At 40.8% G+C, this 24,426-nt stretch overlaps 1 protein-coding gene across 1 annotated transcript; it reads right to left on the minus strand.

The window, feature by feature from the left end:
- Positions 1 to 409: 409 nt before the first annotated feature.
- Positions 410 to 7,393, minus strand: GPR78 (G protein-coupled receptor 78). The gene is made up of 3 exons (XM_021550667.3): positions 6,606 to 7,393; positions 5,956 to 6,069; positions 410 to 2,548 (listed from the first exon to the last, which is right to left on the minus strand). The coding sequence occupies exons 1-3, from the start codon at positions 7,271 to 7,273 to the stop codon at positions 2,311 to 2,313; spliced, it is 1,020 nt and encodes a 339-aa protein (XP_021406342.1). The 5' UTR covers positions 7,274 to 7,393; the 3' UTR covers positions 410 to 2,310.
- Positions 7,394 to 24,426: the final 17,033 nt, after the last annotated feature.

The following is a 24,426-nucleotide window of genomic DNA, read 5'->3' on the forward strand; positions in this document are numbered from 1 at the left end:
AGCAGAGATAGCATTTTAACTAGGTCCTGTTTTGTACCTTTAAAATGTGCCTTATAGCTTATTAGCTTTAGAAGTTTATTACTTTAATGGGTTTAAAGTTTATTATTTTTTTCCTCCTCTATAATTTTCTCTAATAAAAATGCTTTATTTCATTTGTATGTCTTGAAGGTGACAATTTAATACACTTAACTGTATGTAACATATTCCTTTCCCAAAGTGAGGACCATTTTGTTTAAGAAACCTAACAAGTAAGGTTAAGTAAGCTAACAAGTGTAGGTATCATTAAGCTCATGTTTATTCATGGACAGCTACTGTAGGCTATTAAAACTTTTTGGCACAAAACTGACTAAAAAAATTACTGAAAATTTAGCATCCCTCCCACTCCCCACAGAGTTATCAGGTCCTTGTGTTGCAGCTGAAATGAGAGACTGAAACATCAGGTTTTTCTAGCAGCGTGGAAGAGGGGGAGGCATGGGGAGACAGGAAGACATTTAAACTGAAAAAATTCTACAGACAGCATTTTTTTTTTCTGAAATACTGTATTTACACAAAATTGAAGAGAGTACAAATACTTTACTAAGAAGACAAAACCATTATAGTACATTCAATTTAAACACAGGCAGAACGATAGATGCAAAGCACAGAGGCCTAAGGTACTTGCATGGGGGAAAGAAAAAAAAAGAGCATTGTAAAGGCCCCAGAGATTAAAAGCAAGAGGTAAGAGAACACTGTATTTGTTAGGCAGCATCATCTTTCCTTGACTTCAGTGGGATTGAACAAGACACCCTCCTTCCTCACTGTGGATGGTGGGAAAAACCCTCTCAATGTGCTGACAGCTCAACACTGATTTTGCAAAACAGTTGAGTGAGTACTTAATTTTCAGCATAGAAATAGAACTGTTAGATTCAAAGAAAATTATATTTGTGCCTAATCACATGCTTATATGCTTAGTTTGATCAGAAATAGCCTTCTCAATGCTTTTTAGGGTCAAGTACATTGTTACATAAAAAATAAGAGTACTTTACTGTCATCTTTCTTTTTATTTTTCTTAAAATATACTTTAGAATTGCTTTACTTTTTCCTTTATGTACTCAATTAGAAAATAGTAGTTTACTGAATGCCATAGAATTTAAAATTTTAATATATGTCTTACATAATCAAAGGAATATTGTTAAAAATAATTCCCACATTTTTCCAAAACCTGTTTAAATTTAAAAAGAAATAAAAGAGAAAAATGCATATGATAAAAAAGCAGCTTTATATTTCTGGGAATTTGGCAGCAGGTCTGCTATAATATTTCTGACATCTTTTGTTTTCATTTAAAATCACCAGATTAATTGATCATAATTAAATAAAAATTGTACAGTATTATGACAATCCACCATATATAGCCAATGCATGAAATATTTTACACATTATATATCCCTTAAAAAGAATTAATACATTTTAGCCTTTCCTTTGAAAACAGATAGCTTCTGAAGTAATATATCTTAAACACAATGGTATCTGTCACTTCTACTGATTTTTTTCTGAATAAAAAGCTTGCTTGAATAGGACTACTAGCTCAGTGGTGGAACTACAGTGCTATTTAACTAAATTCCATACATGTCTTCGTTACTGTTGCTGCAATTATTGTAATCATATACCACTGAAGTGATAAATATTAGTAACTCAGATATGTGGACTTTGGTTATGCTTGATAGAATACTGGCATATCAAATATATATATATATATATACCACTTCCTAAAGGCTATGTTACAATCATGATGCCTAGTAATAAATAATAATAATCATATCAATCTCAGATTCAAAGTGCTGACTCACTTGAGGCACCAATACAATAAATCAATCAATTAAAATATCTATTTTTAATGTTCAAAATCAACAGCAGAGCCTGGGCTGCCAAGTTACATGTGCAGCATGGAGGACTCTGAGCCTGTCCTTCCAGTGTGGGGATTCCTGTGCTCCCAGAAGACACTGGAATGTCTGATATGGAACGCTCCAAGACATACAAAGTCTTCACACATGGAACATTGAGAGCTGTCTAAGCTCCTCTAAAGCCTCGAAAGGCTCTCTTGAAACCCCTCAAGCCAGCTCTGTTGGCTGGGGGCCAAGGCTTTGCCATGAATTGTGCTTGGCTGCAGACCAGGGAAGAGCCTTTTGCTGAAAGTCCACGCTGCAATGTGTCGCAGTAGTGCAGCCTTCACACCCTGGAGACGCTGTCAGCACTGTCAGCAGGAGAGGAGAGAGGCAGTGTTCCAGCAGCAGCCAGCACCTGTCTCCCTGGAAGGGGGATGCTTTCCCGTTGTCAGTTTGTCCTGTGCAAGCAGTAATCGTTTTCGGTGTCGAGAGAACTGTTGTACCCCGATGACGGATACAGGTCCCTCTTAAGTATCCTGTTGACGATGTTGATCAGAACTTTTTTGTACTGTTGACGTAAAAGTGAGTAAACAAACGGATCTGATGCAGCCTTACTGTAGGTGAGGCACTTGCTTATAATTCCCCAGTAGTAATTTATGGTAACAAAAGGAATGAGCTCTATCAACCTGTTAAACATTAAAGAGAAATGGAAACGCTTGAGTGTTATATTCACACTGAGCCCAGTGCTCAACTCATGCTTCATGAAACATTCAAGTACCATTTATTTTCTTTCAGTACACAGTCCCTGCAGGAGAAGGGCTGTGTACTTACTACTCACATTCAACAGGGGCAAAGACAACTTATTGCAGAAATACAACCTGGCAGTATCTCAGAGAGGTCTGGCTGGCACCTGCAGTCCCACAGTATGCCTAGCAGCACACCTACAACTGCTCAGCCATGGAAGTTTTTGTGTGTATTTAGCTGACTTCTGGACTGGCCAAAGAAAAGAAGGAGACAACACTTTTATCATCATTATATGACCAGTTAGTTACATCCAGACCTGTGTCTCCTGGTCTGTGCTTCACAGATGATTAGTGGCCTCAGCACCTCAGCTGGGAGGGATGCATTAATCATGGGGGCAGAAACCACAACTAAGTTAAATATTTTTCCACAGAAGTGAGGGCAATCCTTCAGACTATTCCAGCAAATGTCTCACCCAATTCATCTGCAAATCCTTCAGGAAGGCAGAAAGAACAGGGTGAGGAACTTTTATTTTGTGTATGTCTTTTGTAAAACCTTTTGCAGGAGCAAGAGTATTCTACCTTGCTCTATTCATCTCAGAAGAAAAGAAAATGTTCTGGGAGATAAAATAGCCCTTTTCTGTACTCCAAGATATCACTGTTTGAAGATGTAAGATGAGAAGCTTTCTCGAGGCTTGAAGAACCTTCTGTCCTCTTTCCAAAATGCAGCGTTCCTGACTTTCAGGGTGTTGCCTTTTGAAGCTGTTCCAGTCCCTCCTCATAGAAAAGCTGACTTATCATCATTTGGACTGAACATTGCTACGAGTGACAGGAAAATTTCTTATTTATATGGCTAAAAGTTAAATCATTCCTATGGCAAGTGCATTTAAAAAACCAGATGATTTCTGTTTGAAGCTGCCAAGAAAAAGTTCCAGTGAATTCAAAATAAGTAGAATAGGAAGATACAAAATATGAGGAAAAAATATGCAATAAATGACACCTGCTACGGGGTTGCTTAGGTTTCTCTCATCTTGCATATCATCCTAATACAAGAAATATATAATTGATATTTACACAATTGATGTTTTTATAAAGACACTAAGAAGAGTAAGATATCTTTCAGTCTTGAAAATAGATGTATTACTATGTTCCCATTAATGTATTATGGATCCTAACTTAATTGCACTGAAGCCAACAGAAGAAAAATCACACAGATTTTAATAAGATAAAGGGTCTAGCCAAAACGAGTCAGACTTAGAAATACCCATCTAAATGTATCTTAGTATGATTTTCATGTTTTCAGTGCTGTTTCAAAAGAGCTTAAATTCATCTGTCGTCTCTTAGTGAACAGACGAATATATTGCTAATGAGCCTAATCTCGTTCAAATTAATGAAGTGAGGAGCAAATACTGAGCTCACAATGCAACCTGAGTCACCAGGCCAAGAGCAAGACAACAGGGAAGATGGCTTTTACTTTCCTTCCCCAGAGAATGCTTTTCTGTACCACCCCCCTAAAAACCAGAATGAGGGAAGAACAGAGAAACAGGCACAGCAGCAAGTCCTCCAATCTCACCTCCATCACCACCTTTCATGAAGTGCTGTCTTGGCACTCTCTTGTCTTTGAGAGAAGATGCCTTTTAGGATTTCCTCCCCAAAACTTCCCATTCTGCTGTCACTGAACCAGCTCAGTCCCTGTGACAGACAGAAGCTGTACCTTGACACACATTTCCATAAACCAGCCCTCAGCCTTCTCTGTAGTGATTCAGTAGGTACCAGTTTGTCACACATAGAAAATGCACCATCTCACATTTGCCAAGAAGGAAGTAACTTTTATTTTAGAAGTTTCTGAGAAATGCCTCCACCCTGAAAAATGTGACCATGTTTGGAATTTGCTGAGCTTGGTAATGTTCAGATGGACAGAAGATGGCAAAATCCACTTTGCTCAACATAATTACATCCTGATTATGGCAAAAATGAATAGAACATGACTCAAAATGTACTGAACAATGATAAACTGACCTTTTAACTATGTGATGTAATGTTAATATTTGTAATAATCCTTTCAACTGCAGAAAAAAGATGTAGTTATCCAGAAAATCAGGAAGGAATCCCTTTCAGCTTGTAAATGGGAGCTGAAATAAATGTCACTTTAAAAAAATTAAAAATATTGTCTGTTTAGTGCACTGGCCTTAACCTGTCCCCTACTCCTCTCAGAAAAGAGCAGTGGCACTGACCATAAATGCCCTGTATGTGTGTCACTGTAAGATCAGAGCACTAAAGTTGGCCAGTTTCTGTGAGCTGCTGTGGCTGCAGACACTGGCAGCTTGATAACAGCCTTGAAGAAGACCTCACCTGGGGGTTTTGTACACTGGTGCACCTCCCTCAATACAAGTCAGCACTCTTCAAGTCCATCTTGAACACACCATGGAAGTGGGAAATATTTTTAAAAATCCCTTGTGAAAGATGTAGTCCATTTCAGTTTAGAGATGAAAGGCTAAATGCTGGGATGATTACCAGCTCACTGACTACAGGGACTTCCAGCTCCCTGGTTTACATAGGATTTAAAAACAATAATAATCATCTGTTGTATGGAGACTACACAAGCAGATAACAACGATGCATGAACACTTTGAAAGGTGCAAACCACCAGGATGCTTGCTTATAATTCTGCCCAGATGAGGAATATGGTGTTTCCTATACATTTAAGGAGTCTAATTATTGTTTTTTTCTTGGGAGATAACTTTCACACCTCATCACAAGTCTGTGCTGCACCATTAGCAATATATTTACAAGCATTACTGTCTTCAGACTGAAATCTTATCTGACAAATTATCAGCCTGGACAAATTTAAATTATATCAACTCAACTTCCAACAGCAGCAAGCTTGGCCTTATGCCTAAAAAAACGAAAAAAAAAAAAAAAAAACCCAAAACCAAAACCATAAAACCTAAGCTAATGAGGAAAATCTGTCTGTTTGCCTCTCTATTGTGAGGGTTTTGCTAATAATGAAGGGTGGCAAGACGTTCAAACTGCTTTTATCTCTCCCTGGCATGTAATTATTTCCTGGTACTTGTCCTAAAAGCCACTTGCTTTCGGCAGAGGCGCTCAGACCTGGCTGTGATGAGGGAAGGAGAGCCAGGTCCTGCCGGGGCTGCCCCTAGGATGGGGTGTGTGGACAGAAGCGGCGTGTCAGGCCGTGTTTCTGTCTGTTTGTGTCCTCTGCCCCTCACGACCGGTCCCGGGGCTCCGTTTGTCTCTGGCCCCCCAAAATTAGCTGTAGGACCCCCGGGCACCTGGGCATCACAGGACATCCTGATCCCGCAAAGTCGCCCACCCCTACAGGGGATACTAACCTGGTGATAATGTAAGGACCAAAACAGATCACGAACGACCCTATAAAAATACTGATTTTCTTGGTAGCCCGCTGCCTCCTCCTTTTCTGCTCGTTCAGACAGCGCTGCTTCACGCTGCGGAGGGAAAAGAGCAGTAAGGGTGTTAAGGCAAGAAGGGAGGAGGTGAGACGCGAGCCCAAGGGAGAGGGGAAGAACCCTCTCCATGCCCGAAAGCCCCTGAGCCCGGGAAGGGAAGGGAAGGAAGGGCAGCCCGGTCCGGGGGAAGGGCAGCCCCGAGGGGAGGAGGGCAGCCTCCCGGAGGAGAGGAAGGCAAATCCCCTCGGGAAGAAGAGGGTAGCCCAGAGGGAAGAAGGATAGCCCCAGCCCCGCCGAGGCTCGGGACGATCGCACTCAAGGCAGTGCCTCCCGCTCGGAGGGAGCTCAGGCAAGTGGCATAACCCGGAGAGCCCGATTAGCGTTGAAACAGAGAAGGCTACAAATGCACAAGTCACTGCTCCTGGCACTGTAAGCAGCGTTTGAAACGAGAGGCAGGAGCGCTCTGCATTCGGCCGGGCAGGCAGGAAAGGGTGCTGGGGAGGCGGGATATCGCTCCCGCCCGGGATAACTACCGCGAGTGAACGGGGGCTGCGAATCCGAACGCGCACGATTACCTGGGGTGGATATCCACCAGCAAAACCAGAGTCTGCATGGTAATAATGTCTATCCGCTTGCAGTGGAACCGAGCAACTTTCAACACCTTTAAATAGGTGAAACACAAAATCACCAGAGACAGCATGAAACTGGTGGAGTGAAAGACAATGGTGAACACTGTAAACCTTCTCCTCTCCGTCTCTTCCTTCAGGTGTAAGGTGCAAGAGGCGTAAACGCTGTTGTAATCTACCCACGAGTAAAACAAGGATACCAAGGGGAACGTGAGGGAGTGGAGCCACGAGTAGCCCATCAGTATCACAGCGTCCTTATACCGCATCTTGCTGGTGTAGCTTAGGGGGAACACCACAGCAATCCATTTGTCGATGCTGAGCGCTGCCATGCTCAGCATTGTGTTGGAAGTCAGGAAAGTTTCCAGGAAACCCACCGCCTTGCAGACGCAGCCCCCGAGGGGTTGCGGGTTCCTCAGGATGCCCAGCAGGGTAAAAGGCATGTTCAGAACGGTGAGAAGCAGGTTGCAGAAGGATAAGTTCACCAGGAAAACCCCGGCGACCTGCTTGCGGATCTCCGTACTGTAGACGAAGCATAGCAGCACCAGGAGGTTGGAGAGCAGAGAGACGACCAGCACCAGCACGAGGAGCAGCGCCAGCAGCACGCCTGCCAAGTCCATCTCTCAGCGGGTCGCCTGGAGCGGGCGAGGGCAGGAGGAAGGGGGTACCCGCGCCGGCACCGCAGCCTCGCCTGCCGCCCAACGCGGCCGCCCGCGCATGGTGCCGGCGGCGGGGCAGGGGCCGGGGGCAGCGAGCAGGGCAGGGCGGGCAGCGGAGTCGAAGGTGCGGAGAGAGGGGCGAGGGGAGCGCGGCTGGGGGGCTGGACGGGGCAGGGACAGCGGGGCCGGGGCTCTCTGACAGCAGTCAGGCAGCGGAGGAGCGGGGCCCGGGGGAAGCGTGGCCGGAACCGAGGGTAGGGGCTCCGGGGCACGCAGCGAGCGGTGGGGAGATAAGGGGAGATGGGGGTACCCGGGATTCGGAGCGGGAGATGGGGGAGCGGGGCGGGAGGCGCGGCGCCGGCCGAGCGCTGTCCGCGGTGCTGAGCGGCGCTCCCCGACGGCCGCCCCGCTCCGCGCCCCGCCGCGGCTCCGCTGCGCCGGGCGCACGGCCTCCGCAGGCTCTGAGCATCTTCCCCCGCTGCCCAGCCCCTCAAATACTCCAGCCGCGGAGCCTCCCGCAGCGACTCATGCGCAGACGAGCGGCTGCGAGGCAGGCTCAGACAGGGATCGAGGCGTCGGGCTGATGCGCTCCCGGATCGCAGGCGAGAGCAGCAGGAAGCCCAACTTTCCGCTAGTGTGCAGCTCAGGAAGAATCAGACCTGGAGATGAGTTACTGGGATGAGTTTGATCCCTGCGCTGTGCTCAGACACACCCTGAGTGCTCCAGCAGCATCTGGCACTCCTGAAACCTGTTCAAAATCTCCTGTCTGTGCCCCTTGGCAGGCTTTCCCCGCTTCCATCTGGGGGATTGCTTGCCCTTTTCCCCCTACAAAGCTTGCTGCGGTTGCCCTCCGGGTATTTACACCAGCACACCGTGAGGGATATTTCCCGGTTAGAGACTCCACTTTGAGTGCTTGGACTCACCAGCTGGTTGAACAAGTGCCCACATTAGGATGATGCTGGCACACTCTGTGGCAAACTAAAGTCTCTCTCTTTACCATTTTCCAGTCACACTGATATCACGCTAGTGTAGTGGTCAGAAGGGTTTTCTCTGTTTCACATTCTGGTAAAGACAGACAAGAAAGAGAATAGAAATTCCCCTGTGCAGCTGTCAGAAATGTGGATCACGTGGCTAATTCCCAAAAATGTCGTGAATCTTTGTCTTAGCTTAAAAAAAACCAACCAAACAAACAAAAAAACCACCAAAACGAAACAAAAAAACAACAAAAGAGAGAGAGAAAAGAGACTAAGTTTTGGTGCATCAAAATAATGGTACAGGAAAAAGCTGCCACATCTAATCACTGTCACATTTTACAGATGATCGCCAGAACTGACATGAAGAAAAAGGAGAAGAAAAGGTGGTGTTCCTACTATCCAAAATTACTGTTAATATCCTAAGGAAATGCTGTATTGTATATATTGTCCCTTTAGTGTAACCTTGTCACGTGAGTGTGACCACTGTGTGAATAACTGTACATAAAACTGCTTGAAAGAGCCTGAAGGCAGCGTAGGTTTTGTTGGGCTTTTTTTCCCCCCTCACAAGAGTAGTTAAAGTTTTGGATCAGGCCCTAATTGAAAAGCTTGCTATGGTAAATTATATGTCTTAAAGAAAAAGCAAAGCAACAAGACATGAGATGTGTTATTTGGAAGTGAACCAGTACAGTACTGTTCCTCAGGATGGAAAGGAAATGAATGTTTCCTTTGATCAGAAAGCTGTCATTTCCAAAGTTTAAAAAGTGCAGATACCTTTGACAGGGCTTATGTTCAATGAACAAAAATCCAATATATATCTGTGCAAGCATTTGAGGGAAAAGAAATCTATAAAAGCATGACAATACCAGTTTTCTTAGCATTTAATTGTTGCATTTTTATCATCAGAGAGCCAACACTCTCTGGGAAGGGTTGGGAATAAATGAACTACCATGGGAGAATCTGGCTGTATCCTTACAGATCAAAGGTTCTGTAATTACTATCTCTCCCACAGCAGCAATTCTTACAGTTTATACTGGTTAGAACCCATATATGACCTATCTTTCATTGAACACTATCACAAGGTTATGGGGTTCTTATGTTAGCCATCTGGGAATAGAGACTGTCTGAGTAGTGATGTCAGGTGGGGGAGATGCTATTTTATATCATCACAGAGACAAAATAATGTGCTGTTCCCTTACTGGGATAGCTACCTGAGAAGCTGTTTTTCCTCTTGGATGCAGACAGAAGACAACTTCTGTCTCTTTCTGTCTCTCTTCTACACATACATATATAATTTCTCATATATGGCCTTTTCACATTAAGAATGAATTGTTTCTCAAAACTGATGCAGAAATAATACATTGAAATAGGACAAGAAAATAAAAAGGTGGCAAAAAAAGATGGGAGAAAAATTGTTCTGATATTCTCAAATGTACAGTGAGTTGTATATTAACCTGCAACAATATTCTGGGCTCAAAGAACTCAGTAGAGATGGCTTTGTTGGATTTCTCCTTTTGCTCTCAGTGGATCTTTGTTAATGTGACAAGTTAAACATGCACATAACTTCCTGTGGGATGTGAGTCCTCTGTTGACCCTTTCCCATTTACAGGCAGCAGCCCCATAATACCTCATATCACACACCTTTCAGTCTTACTTGCAGTTTATGAGGCTGGAAATTGTCACTTACTTGAGACCAGAAGGCTCAGATTTGCTGTGATGGGTTTGCAAATGTGGGCCATGCCTCCTTAGCCCCTGGAAATATATATGCTACTGCTACCTTTTCACATATTAGCAGACATATTCTTATATAATTTGAAATGCTCACAGCAGTCATACTAAACACATGTATTTTCCCAATCAAGATCTTACAGTATTTATCAAGGATGCTGTTTTGATGGAAACTGGGGACTGTAGAGACTGCTGCAGTATGATTAAGAAAAGGATAAATAAAGATGTTCTTCTCAATAATTATCCCTTAATAAACATAGTCTATTTAGTTAACACAGATTAGGTAACTACTTGAGACTTTTATTCTAACAGCTGCATCATTCATTAAATGTACACATTCATCTTTTCTAAATGTTGACCACAGCTTATTTGCTTTAATGGTGAATGGAGTGTATCTGTTGGAAAATAGGATAAGAATCAAATTCCTTTTTTAGTTTCACTCCAGGAGAGATGTGTCATGCAAATTTCAGTGTACATCAGAACTGCACATAATTCAGCTCTAATCAATGTATTTTGCAAAGGCTAGGAACACATTTAATTTTGTTCTAATTTTAAGAAAGCACTATGAAAGAAGGAAACCTCAAACAAATTACATAAATTAATTTGCAAGTACAGAGTAAAGCAACCCTTTTCCCCTGATTCTCTTATGACAGGTGAAGAGAGGGAAATTAAATTATATTAGCCAATATGGGGGGGAAATTGAATGACTCATGGAACTGATGTTACAAAAAAAAGCTTTTCACTTCTAGGTCACTTACTAAAAAGTGACCCCTGTCAAAAGTGAGTAAGACTGGTTAATACCCATGAGATTTTTCAATCTGTCATGTAAATAGATCTGCTACTGATAGATCTTGACAAGCACAGAGAAATATCTCCTCACTTCCACAATGACTGCAGGTGTTATTGTTTTCACATCACATTTAGCTAATGAAGCTTTAGTGAAGCCAGAGTCCTTCAAGTCTCAGCAACAACTTTTCTTCTTATTACTCTTTTGTTCTTTTTTTCTCCTCTTTATTTTCAGAGGCCTATTTTTATTAGGATTTGAACTATAGAGTCTTTGGGCAAGCAGGTCTACTACACAAATATCGATTTTGTTCTTTCTGGAACAGTGAGACAAATAAGAAAGCAGATAGTAGTATTGTGACAAGTGACATCCTGTTAGTCTCTAAAGAAAAGATGTGAAGCCTGACTCATCAGTCTAATACAATTCTGAAAGACTGTTCCTGTGGCAGAATTCCAGTAGGCACATTTACCTCCTGTGGAATAACTTTGTCCTAAAGATCTTCCCAAAATGGAACAAACTCCACATGTGTAAAGCCCACACATTCCTTCACTAAGCCTCTACTTTTCAGAAGAAAAAGTTGGAGCGGAAATATGAAGCTCAGCCATGCCACAGTTCTGCAGACTGAAATTGCTTCAAAATTACCTAAGTACTATAACGAGGAATCTCAAAATTCAACGGATAATCTTGTAGTTGTATCAAAAGTCTACACTTGCAAAAATCTTTTGAGTAATATTTCTGTTTATGCAAACTAGATATATTCCTGGGGTCTGCAGAAATTGATCTCAAATTTATTCCAGAAGGCAATATTTTATTTTGAAAGATGGAGGGCAACACAGCTGGTAAAGGATCTAGAGCACAAATCTTATGAGTGGCTGAGGGAGCTGGGATTGTTTAGCCTGGGAAAATGAGACTCATGGAGAACCTTATCACTCTCTGCAACTACCTGGAAAGAAGTTGTAGGCAGGTGGGGGTCAATCATTCCCCCAGGTAACAAGTGACAGGACGAGAGGAAATGGCTTCAAGTTGAACCAGGTGAGGTTGAGATTGGACAGTAGGAATAATTTCTTCACCAAAAGGGTTGTCAAGTATTGAAATGGGCTGCCCAGGGAAAAGTTGACACATCATTCCTGGAGGTATTTGAAATACCTCTGAATATCTTTTAAATGTAGGTGTGACACTGAGGAACATGATTCAATTGGGTTAGCAGCTGTACTTGATGATCTTTAGAGTAGTTTCCAACCTAAGTGATTCTGTGATTTGTTCTTGATATTCTTAATGAAAATGGAAGTGCACAAATACTGGAAGATGACAGGAAAATGAAAACATTCACAGAACTCAGCCAGTTTCAGTTGACATACAATTCTAAAAATAGTTATGTATGGATATGTGTCAATGCTTCCTCTTTCTCCCGCCAATTCATTTTGCCTTTTTCCTCTTCCACAATGTGAGGCAGCAGGTAGAACCAGAATGTTGGATTGTAAATGTGGCTTTGGAATCAATTTGGTTTTTTTCCTAGAGTGCAATGCAAAAGTGTGAAGGCAAAAATATGCTATTCTACTGAGCAGCAAAATATATTGATTTCAGTGAAGTTTGTGTCAGGAGGTAAACAAACAGTAAGTATCTTTTACACCCAGAAGCTTTACAACTATAATGCAAGTCTGAAATATTGATGGAGGAATATTCTTGCCTCAAGCAAGTGGCACAGGTACTTGAATCTCTGTCGTTCATAACTCAGGGACAAGTTCTTCAAAATATCCAAAATATGTCTGTTCTTTCCCCAGACTGGTTCTACAATACAGTTACTCCTGATTTAATTAAATATTCAGGACTCGGGCTACAACCAGAAGTTTATATTTTGTGAAGGTACAATTCTTCTGCAGTATCCGGAAAAAATAAAATGGTGAGTGGAATCTTATTGAATATAAGAGCACATATAGTCTCCTACCATTTTCATCTGTTTTGTCTCTTTTTAGGGATTTGGTTTATTGATATATTTTTAACCTGACAGGAATAAAGTGCAATTTTTTTTGTATTTTTCTGTGCCACACAAACACAGTACTTCTTACTAGAAATGCTGTACTACACCAGATTGTTATAAAAGTTATCAAAGCTGCAAGGCATGGGGATAAAATTCCCAGGAGCTTTTTATGGGCATTTTCAACAAATGTGACAATGTTTAGTACTTCCAGGGGCCAGCAAAAATTAAATGGCATTTTTTAGAAACTGCTGAAGCAATTTATTTAATATTGTGGTGAAGTTCCAGGAGCCAACACATGAAGAAAACGGCATGTGTTTTTTGTTGTACTTTTGAAATTCTACTTTTACTGCCTTACTTATTCAAAATCTCCCCCACATCTTACAAAGATGGTTTGATTCTGTTTTCCCTGAGCCAGTGCAAATCCAAGATCAGTCTCTTAAAGTTACTGGGAAACTAATGCAGTGGAAATGAAAGCAATCAAACATAAGACTGTAAAACAGTATGAAGCTTCTAGGATGAGGCCATTTTGATTATGGTTATTTATTATAGAGAGCACTCTAAGCAAGCACATTAAGAAAAAATTATCCCCACCTTGTGGTGTGGAAGGGTTGATCTGCCAGGGATGTGTGCTGAGCTGCTCAGGGACAGATGCACAAAGCCCTTTGGATGGTTGCAGAGGAAGGAGCACAAGCACACAGATGAGAGCTCTGTCCTAAGCTGTTTGCTCAGGAGCAGTTTAAGAAGATGCTGGACCAAAAGAGCAGAAAAAGCTGGGCTGGACAAGTCACCTTGGTGTGAGCTCACACAGGACCAGAGTGGCTGCAGCAGGACAGTATTTTCTGGCAGGATGTCACTATGCCTCTGGGCTCTGAAAATCCCCTCCTGCAGGATGGACATAACTTATCTTCTCATGGGCAAGAAGCAGACCAGTGCCCATAATTCAGGGTAATAGCTCTGTGTTGTTCCCCCTGCCCAGCCCTTTAACCTTCACACATTAATCTTTCTGCATCAGGATCTTGCTCGAATCCCTTAGTTTGCCTTTCCTCAGCCCCTCACTGCAGAGACATTTCTTCACACTCTCACTAACAGGTACAGCTCCTTTTGGTGAAGGTAACCAACAAGAACCATCTGCCTTGAGGAATAAATAGCCAAGATATATTCTACAGCAATATCTAGGCACTGTCCTCCCATCATACCCATCTTTTTCCTCTGCCTACCCACCCATGCACCCACCCCCACATCCATCCGCAGGAACATGTTTTTGCAGAAAATGCTCTGGCTCAGAGGCAACTCCACTCTAAGAAATGGAATTGGCAGGTAATAAATAGGCCTGCACTGTGTTGCTTTCATAGAAACACTCAGGGGCTAAGGCTTTTAAATGTGAACACAGGTTATTATGAGTGCACAGCTATCTTGGAGCCTCTATTATCATGCACCTTTCATTGTGTGTTTCACTGAGTGTATTAAAAAAAACCCAACACCAAAAAGCCCCTCTTTCAGTAGGGTAAAGAAAGAAAATCAAGAAACTGCCAGGACAAAATTGACACTGTATAATGCAAACTCTGTGGCACTGGCACATAGCAGGGGTTCCCACAGCAAGTGAGTTGCTTAGGAACAATAATAACATGTAGCCCCCAGTCATCCCCTGCAAATATGCAAGAGAAGCCTAGTCCCCCTCCAGAAACATAGGAGAGAAATCTTTATACCCTCCCTTAAGTCTCACTCTCATCCTTACCTGGGATGAGCTTTCATCTGGTGAACACAGGACAAGTTATTCCCCAGTCCTGCCCTGTTGTGGAACAGTCCTTCCTGTTGTGGAACCCCTCCACAAACAAATGCTCCCAAAGTCCATAAGATCTTCAGAAATCCACAGCAATGGGAAACAAAGCACAAGTGCAAATAATGGCTCTCCAAATCCACTGCTCCTACACCTCCTACAAGCACCTTTGCCCCGTGTGGGGCAGGCTGCAGGAAGGGTTCTCTCACCCCAAAAAGTGATGGAGAGACCTTGCCCTGACCTGTGTCTGTGGTGCACGGGCTGAGTGACCCTTCTGCCACACAGGGGGGTTTTCTGTTTGCCACAGAGGGGGTTTTGCACGCTGCTTCCTCAAACCTTGGTCTCACAGAGGAAGATGGGAATGAAGGTTTTTCACAGAAAAGGGGGAGAAGAAATGCCACGAGCTCCTTCTCACACAAGGGCTCTGGGAGATTACCTACAGCTGGAACTCTCTGCTGTACCCCACTGCTCACAGCTCATCAGAAGTGCCCCAACTCTTACCCTGTGAGCAAATCAGTTACTCTCAAAACAACATTTTTTCCTCCTTCTGCTCATGAGGTCCCTCGAGTATTGTAACCTCTGCAAAGAAATTGCAGAGGTTATTAACAAATTAATAATTTATTCTGAATTCAGATTTTTTGGTAATCAGTACCTTTTTGCGCCTCTTAAGGTCATTTAGAATTTTTTCTCTTTCACAGATAATTGTTTTTATTAACACAGCAGTAGTCTTGGAAACAGCGAAGCAGAGTACCCATCATCCAGCTTTATGCAATGAGTTAAGCAAGTAAAAATATGCTGTTCTCATATGTGTTGTCATACACAGAGCTGTTCTGGGAAACTGGTGTGTAGAACTGCAGTGAACTCCCTCTGCCACTCCAATACACACTCAGCTTCTGGTATTCTTGACACAGCAGTTTCAGAAAAAGGTAAAATGTAATCTGAAAAATGCCTTTAATTCCCACAAAAATGTTTCAGGATTTGGAGAAGCTCCCTTACTAGCTGAGCCAACTGAGTTGTAAGTCTAAGATATGAAATTTTTAGGTTTAATTCCTAAATCTGCCCAAGTAATCCAGGGTAAAAACTCAGCCTGGTTTTAATATATCTGATCCTTGTGTGTTTGATATGCTAATTGCTCCTAGATTTTATATTTGTCTAGTAGAGCAATCTTTCACTGCATATTTCCATGGATTTTTTTCTCAATGCTATTTAATAAGCCTTGTATTTCAGCATTTTATGTTTTCTCTGAAACTATATAATCTTTTTTATCACATTCCTTACTGTATTCCTCAAGCTAAAAAGAACTCCACCAAATTTTTCTGAGAAACCTTTAGGTGCTGGGCTGTAGCTTCTCACAGGAATAGACACAAGGTTGGGATTAAAACCAACAGAACCTCCAAAGTCATTGACAGAGCTGTTATATATGAAACTGAATTTCATGAGGAATCAGTGGACTTGAGATATCTCAGTAAAGTGCATCATTCTGATATCTTTTTAAGGTAGAATTTCTCAAATATGCTCATTCAAGCCAGCATTTTACAATGTTCATGAAGGGATGTATCTAGTAAAAAGGTCCCAAGAACAGCCATTATGTTCATTTTGTTGAATTCTTTCTGTCATTTGTGATTATGTATGTGCTGTTCCTTTCCAATTATATTGTATAATTGTATTCGAAAGCAAGGTGTCTGCTAACTTTAAATGGGTTTATCCATAGCCTTGAAAGTTGTGTTTTTTGGTTTTAATTAGATAATGTTAAAAATCAATAATCAAGGTACATTAAGAGGATTTACAGATCATCAAACCAAATAAAGAGAACAGCTGTGATTATTTCTTTTGACATTCTTTAACAAACAGGTATGCAATTATCTGTTTATACTACAGCACGAGTGAAAATTCAAACTTGATGACAAAAAAAGGGACTTATGCAGGGAATCTGTTGCAGGGAACCTACCACATTTGTCCTGGATAATTTCTCTTACTGCTAACAAAGATATGGCCCATATTTGAGCTGCATGTGTTCAGAATTAATTTCAGCTAGGGGATGTTTTATACATTTCTCCACCAGATTAAAGAGCCAGTAATCTAAATTCTTTTACTCTAAGCAGAGAGATTAAGTCCACCAATTTCCAGTTCTTAATTTGAGCCCTCTCTAGTTCTGCATGTCTTTAACAGGGGAAATCCCAATCAAACACAGCCTTCCAGATGCCCTCATAGGTAATTCCCACCACACTGATTATGGAGCAAAATAAACTGAAGGTTTATGTTAAACAATTGTTTGTATCTCTGGCTGATTTCAAAGTTACCTGGAAATTCATGCTGCAGCAGTTTGTTCCTGAGTTCAGGGGGGGTTCTTCTTTACAACATAAGATAAATTAAATAGTTCTACAAGTATGATTTTACACTGGCTGTTTGAAAGCATTCACTGCACAGTTTGTTTTATTTAGCTGACTGATCTGGACAACTGTAGGCCACAGACTGCTCCACTTCATTGTTACTTCTCTCCATTTTCTTTTTGAGATTAAGATTTTGTCAGTGATGTTATCTCCCAAGTCTCTGATCAATGTATTAAATATTACAGACCATACCAATTTTTCCATGGTGTTCTTTAAGAAACCTAGTAGTTTGATGGGATTTCTCAACTGAAAATTGTCTTTTGTGTAAATTGACCACTGCAATGACTAGCTCACAAATAAAAACTGACAACCTTATTATGTTGTTGGAAAAAAAGCCCAAACAACCAAAACTTTTATTAAAGTAATGATTGAAATCTGGCCATGCCTACATTCAGATTACATAAATTATATTTTTGAATATAAGGGACAAGCAGAATATTTCTGCAGGGTATGAGGAGCAATCCTGTAACACAAACAACAGCTGGAGCTCAAAAAACTACAAATAAGACCAGCATTTTTTAGATACTCTTAGGGGAGGATGAAGGCATCAGGAATCTGAGAGTTTATTCCCATCTCTTCTTGAATCTGGGGTATGCCCAGCTGTGTTTGTTTGGATCTGACTGAACTCCTGATGGTTCCAGGTGAGAGCAGAAAGCAGAACAAGGTGCAGACCCAGGGGTTTTCCCCTCTCCCCCAGCAATTCCCTTTTCTCCCTCCTGACTCCTCCTCCCTGCAGCCTCCTGGCAGAGCTCAGCCCAGCAGCTCTGCTGAAGCCTCAGTTTCCTGCTTCCCAAAGGCACTCAGGGAGATTAAACTGGAGTGACTAAGCATGCACCTTACTTTTCCAAGCATTTAGCAGGAAAAAACTAACCCAAGCATCATTTCTGGTTAAACAGATAGTAGTGCCTTGGTTATAAGTAGCAAAAACAAAAATAACTCAGTGAAAATAAAATGATGAAGAAAATGTTTAGATGTTAAATGTGAAAGAAGATTCTATGTTAAGTGGGAAAATTAATGTCTAAGTGGTCCAGTTTGAGAGTTTTGCTGGTTTGGTTTATTTGGTTATTTACATTCTTTAAAAAAATCTTTTTGCAGTTTGATCTATCTTTTTTCTTCTTCTTCTTCTTTTTTTTTTTTTTTTAATAGCATTTTCCTATGTCTTTGGATGGTATGACTACAGAAAAGAAATAAAAAAAAATCAGGATTTTAAATAGTTTTTTCCTCTGAGAATGTCCCAACATACTGGGGCATACTATGAATAAACTGCAGCATCCCAGTTCTTTCATCATTGATTGCCTTTAATTACACTCAATTTATAGCATTAGTGCTGCAAAGCAAGGGGTGTCTTGTTCAGAGTTCTTTTCAGCTGGCTAAGCATTAATGGATGATGATTAACAAAAAACCCTCTATGCCTTGCCAGTCCGAGCTAAAAGCAAATTGGTAATTTGGCCAATGTGTGTATTTGTTGTCCACATATCTGAAAAAACAAGTAGCATTAGTGGTGTTGCTATATAAATGTATGTTGCATTAATTAGTAGACCAACCTAGGCACTCTTTCTTGCTTTTTTTTTCTGATTAAATTTTAGTTCCAAAACTGCTTCATAACCATTTGGTCAAGCTGAATACATTGGAGGTTCATTTTTTATAAAACTGTGTGTGAATATCCACATACCAAATGCTTTAGTCTGTCACCACATGGGTGAGATTTGGGTGGAGGATGGGACAACAAACAGCCAGAAGTTAACAAGTAAGGCCATAATAGATCAAGACACCTTATCTGCTGTAGCATTTCTCACTAACTTAGTTTTGAACCCACTTGGTCCATTCCTTTCAGAATGAAACAGAAACAGAGCAGTTGCAGCTGTCTACCAGAAAGGTCTCCCATCAGATTGCACCTTCATTTCTCCTCTCTTTTAACTGGGAAGCTGAAGTATCCCCAACACTTATCAGTGAGAGTTTGCATTGCAACATCTGCCAGCTTTAGCACAATTTTTTGATGGTAAAAGGCTGCAACCTTTGTAGTTGCTATAGAACACCCATGATGCAGATGTAACAAGTTTTTCTACGTGGTGAAATAAGATTAATAAGAGTGAAAATACATAGAATGTCTTTTCTTATGTCATGCTACACAGTTGCCAGTTATCACCAGTAGAACCCATCTATTTATGCAATATTTCGTAAGTAACTCCCCTTGCATTGAGGAAATTAGATTTACCACAAGGTGAAGATTTTACATTTGGGAGTGACAGATGAAAAATTAACATATCATAAAGGCTGTGTCAGAATAAATCTACAGTGAAATGATGGTAGAATGACTCTTAATTAACATACTCCTTAGTCCAGGGATTGTGGGTTTTTTTGCAAAGTACATATTTTGAATTCTAAGGAAACTCTCAAATTTATTTCTTTTTAAAGTATAAAGGTTATAAATAAAAAAAAAAGATTTTTATTCTTACATTTTTCAATGTATTTCAGTGAGCCTGTAGTGGAATAAAATGACTTTAAATATTTTCAAGGAGGAAAATATCTAGCACTTCTTATTTTTAGAAAATTCTACGTGTTTGGCTATTTCATCAGTCAAGCATAGTTCAGTTTGTTTGTTTTACTTCTCTGAATTTCCTTGGATGTGTTTGGGGTAATATGAGCACTGCAGTCCTTAGGAAGGACACAGTGACTAGGAGCTACAGGGACAAGGCATTTCTGTTACTTTCTGTATCTCTGCAATGGCAAGAGCTGTCTCAGAGCTTCACAGTCCAAACTGCTTTCCACCACCTCACAACAGAAAAGACATTTGATTTTTCATGTTCCATAGGAGAAAGAAGATGATTTCAAGCAGTAGTAGTGAATTAATTCTGATCAGCACAGTTAGTAACTAATATCAGAAAAAAGTCCATTACATCATGACTTTGTATGCACATTCTGAAGTCACTGGTTTCTTTTCTTGTATCATATAGCAAGGTTTTGTATAATGCAATTCTTGATTATTGTCAATAAATCTTTACACCTTTCTTCTTCTTCACTGCTTTTTAAAAATTATTTCTAGGTTCCTTGGGTGGGTTTTTATTATTTTGTTTTGCTTTGTTTTTTTTTTTCCTGTCCAAATTAATCTCATTTGTGATCTCTTAGCCCTGTATTTGTAATCTTTCTTTGACTTCTAATTTTAGAATTCAAAAAGAGCAATCAACTTCTGAAGAGCTATATATATACACTTCAGTTTTTCAGATTTGGGTCTCTCTTTCCAGTAAATATTTAGAAGATGTTTATACTCATAATATAATGAGATGTGGATAGTTGGAGTCCCTACAGTATATGCCACCAGACATATCTTCAACACTGTAGAAGGAAGACTTTATCACAGCCACATGTTTACAATTTGTCAGGCAGTTTCCAGCCCACATGAGTATGCTGCTATCCAAGCCAATCTGAATTCATTTAGCAGTGAGATTTCATGAAATACACTGCCAAATGCTTTACTGAACTCTAAATATGCCACATCCTCAATTTCCCCTTCACACATTTATATTAGAATGGCTGGTGAGGGAAATTTTCAGAGACATGCATATTTAAGCATGAAAGCCATTAACTTTTACTTACAGTTTCACTTTGATTTACAAAGGCATTTAGACACCCAATTTCTATTGGTGTCCTGTTGTGACTTGGGAATAAACATTCTTGTATCAAAACAAGAAACTACATTTTCAGAGCAAGTTATTCTTCATATCCTTTCTCTATTCAGTTCCTTCCCAGCTATGCTAGAAGAAGAAAATCCAAGGGATTCTGGAATAATTTCAACCCATAATAATGTTTCATGTCCTCATAGGAAGAAAGGCAGTTATTCCTGGTGGATTTTTTTTCCATCTGCTTTGCAAATAGGTAATTATCACTAGGGTCTGTGTTTTGGGGAAAAAAATTCATTTTGTCTTTCATTAGTAGTACTAAAGAAGATTGTTGTGACTTCAGTGGTCCCTGCAGGGAAGATGAAGCAAACTGCACAGTAACCCCAAAGGACTGCTGTAGGGAATATGCCTCACAGGTAATTTTGAACAGCATGGGTTAAAATGGGGTAAAAGCAATTAAATAATCCCCTGATACCTGGGTGCATTTAAGGTAAGAGCTCTGACAGGGCAAAATTATTTGGCTTAGTCCCACTGCTGTTCTTGCAGGAGGAGATTAAAAGGGAGATACTTTAGCAAGAGCAACTTTTGAAGCACTCTGGCTCTTCACTACCTCCATTCAGTGGTTCATTATCAGCATGCAATTAAAGTAATGGACTTCAGTTACAGTTTCACCAAGTTTCCTTTGCATCACCTGGGCAGCATGAATAGATTGGTCTTGAAATGAAGGCACAAGTAATCACTTTCTATCTCTTTAACCTCCCAGAGCAGCAGAAAGAGGTTTTGGCGAGGTTGCTAACCAACACCCAGCTTCACAGTGTCTTGCTTAGGAGAGAGGACATTATGGAGATGAGAGAAGTGCTCAAAGATTCAGGTGCAGATGTGTGGCTCCCAATGAACACCATGGTGAACATGAGCCAACAATGTGCCCTTGCTGCAAAGAGGGCAAATTTTATCCTGAGCTTCATTCGACAAAATACCCTCCCCTCTACTCAGCTGTGGTGAGGCCACCCCTGGAATGCTGTGTCCAGTTCTGGGCTCCCCACTGCAAGAGAGACATGGACAGTCCAGAGAGAGTCCAACAAAGGGCCTCAGATGTTACAGTGACTACAGCACCTTTCCTGTGAGGAAAGCCTGAGACACCTGGGACTGTTCAGCCTGAGGAAAAGGTGGCTTATGGAACTGTATAAATATACATAAACACCTGAAGGAAGGGTGCAGGGATTAATGAGCCAGGAACTTTTCAGTGGTGCCTGGTGACACCAAGTCAAGAAGCAATACACACAAACTAAAAAAGCAGGAGAATTTCGTAAGACTTTTTTTTTTTTTTTTTTTTTTTTTTTTTTTTTTTTTTTGTGAGCAGTGGCATAGGTTGCCCAGGGAGGGTGTGGAATCCTTATATTTGGAGCCAGCCAAATGCCATCTGAACATGGTTTTGGGCAACTGGTTCTGCCTGGCCCTATTTGAGCAGAGGTCACTTCCCATCTCAGCCATTCTGTGAGTTTGTGACTCTGTGACCACTGGAAAGTATCAATACACCAGAGCAAAACTGTTGGCAGGATTGTGTCTGTTTTGATAAGGTTTTTAAACAAGAAGGTCATCAAGGTTTTCTATCTTTAGCTTTCCCAGGTAGAAAGATCATCCTGTCCCTGCTCTGCTGGGACTGAGGTCTCAGATAAAAAGGGAGAGAGATATTAAGACTTATCTTCTGCTTGATTAATTATAATGTTTCATCTCATATCTCACTGATCTGACCTGAACAACACTACGGGTGAAGTTCTCTTTCTCCACCTTCTCTTTAAAAATAAAATCACAACTAATAGCATTTACTTTCAAGACTCATTTATTTTCAAGTCTCTCAAAATGTAGACACATCTTAAAATTTGAATTTATACTTGTGAAATGTTTTTTCCTTGGTCGTCTGCATTTATGACCTATTAGAGACTGTGTGGTCCCCATTTTCAGGAAGTTCTATATCTGTTTGATATGCTAATTTATGCTGGATTTTATATGTGTTCAGTACACTTACCTTTTATGGCATTTTTCCATGTTTTTTTTTTTTTTCTCAACACTGTTTAATAATCTTTGTATTTCAGCTCTGACACATTTCCAATGTGTCCCTTGAACTAAAAAGAACTCCACAAATGTTTTGTGAAACTTTCAAATGCTGGGTTTAACTTCTCATAGGAATGGACACTAGGTTGGGATTAAAACCATCAAAATTCCTGAAGTCATTGACAGAGTTGGCACACATTAAACTAAATTTTACAAGAAATCACTGGACTTGAAATATCTCGGTAAAGCACACTGTTCTAATATTTTTTAAAGGTAGAATTCCTCAAATGTACTCATTCAATTCAACATTATAGATAAAAGCATATTGCAGAGGAAACATTGGGTCAAGAGTTTAGCTGTGTGCTTCAGCAATGTAAACAAGGCACAAGACACTGTTTCCTGCAGAAATATTGTAGATGACCACATCTGAGAGAAACAGAGAAATAACAAACAAGGGAATAGAGTAGTCATAATATAGGCAAAGCACTGCTTGACAATGGTTTCCATGCTGGTTCTGGAAACTTTTACCCTGCATTACACTGGGCAGGGGGTCTTGCTCATGGTCCTTTCCAAGCCAGTTAACCTTTCAGCAACAGGAGATTCCACTCGGATCAGACTGCCAGGCAGGTTACTGGGTTTTGCCTTGCTGTGCAGTATGAAAAGGTCTCATTCCCTGAGGCTCTTCTGCTTCCCTTCATTGAATAATTTTCCTGTTGTTGCAGCTGTCTGGGCAATGGTGATGTCCCTGATGTCTTTCCTCCCATGCTACACTCTGTGACTGTGGCCCTTTCAATTCACTGTTAAAATTAGGAAGAATTTTCTGGCTGTAATGTATTTGAGGGGACAGGTATAGAAACTGTGAATTCATGGAGCCTCCTGGACATCCACTCCATGCATGTGGTGTGGGTGTCCAGGGACGACTCATGGCATGCCACATAGACCTGGACAGAGCAGCATTCTCTCAGCTCGGTAGTGATGGCCTGATCTAAGTTACTCAGGAATCCTTGGGCTTTTTCCCAGCTAGTGATCATTGTATTATTTAGATATTTCATGCTCTCCAGGAAAATAGTTTTTGAAGTTCACCTATATATGTGTTAACCTCATAAATCCGGACTTTTCTGTGTAATTTTTGTATATTTTTTCGTTGTGATCTCCACCCAGGAAAGTGTTACCTCCATTGAAAATACATAGTTTTTTACAAGTCATGTATTTACCAGTTCTATTTCTCTATATATATCTATTACTCTTGCTGTAATAATAAAAGCACAACCTTCTGTGTCTGACCAGGTTTTGGCATCATTGATTTCTAGTAGCTGTGTACAGATTGAAAATTTTAGGGCAGCTAAAAAGCACTGGCAAGAGTCATGCATACTTAAAAACAAGAACAGGAGTCTTTTAAAAACCATTGCCTTAAAAAGGGCATATACACAGAGAAAATAAATATCTACAGCTGAAATGTTCCTGCTTCTCTAACTTGACATTTTCCCCCTCAAAATTGCTACCAGTTTTCTATTCCTTACATTAGCTATTAATACTTTGTTCCTTTCTTATTTACTGATATTAAAAGTTCTTGGGTTTTTTTCTTGATAACACCCAGGCTGGTTGGACATAAATCCATGGCAGCTGGAGAGCCTGGCATTTTGCCTAAGCACATAAGGCAGCCCAGCTTTTCTCTGAGCCATGCAGGGAAGTGTGGCTGTGCTGACTGACCTAGAGCCTGTGGCAGAGTTACCTTCTTCCTACCTTTCCTCATTGGAGACAGTAATTTAGACTATTTCTCCTTACCCTTTTAATAGAACTAGTAAAATCTTAAATAG

The sequence above is a fragment of the Lonchura striata genome, chromosome 4 (genome assembly GCF_046129695.1).
Source record: "Lonchura striata isolate bLonStr1 chromosome 4, bLonStr1.mat, whole genome shotgun sequence".
NCBI classification, from domain to species: domain Eukaryota; kingdom Metazoa; phylum Chordata; class Aves; order Passeriformes; family Estrildidae; genus Lonchura; species Lonchura striata.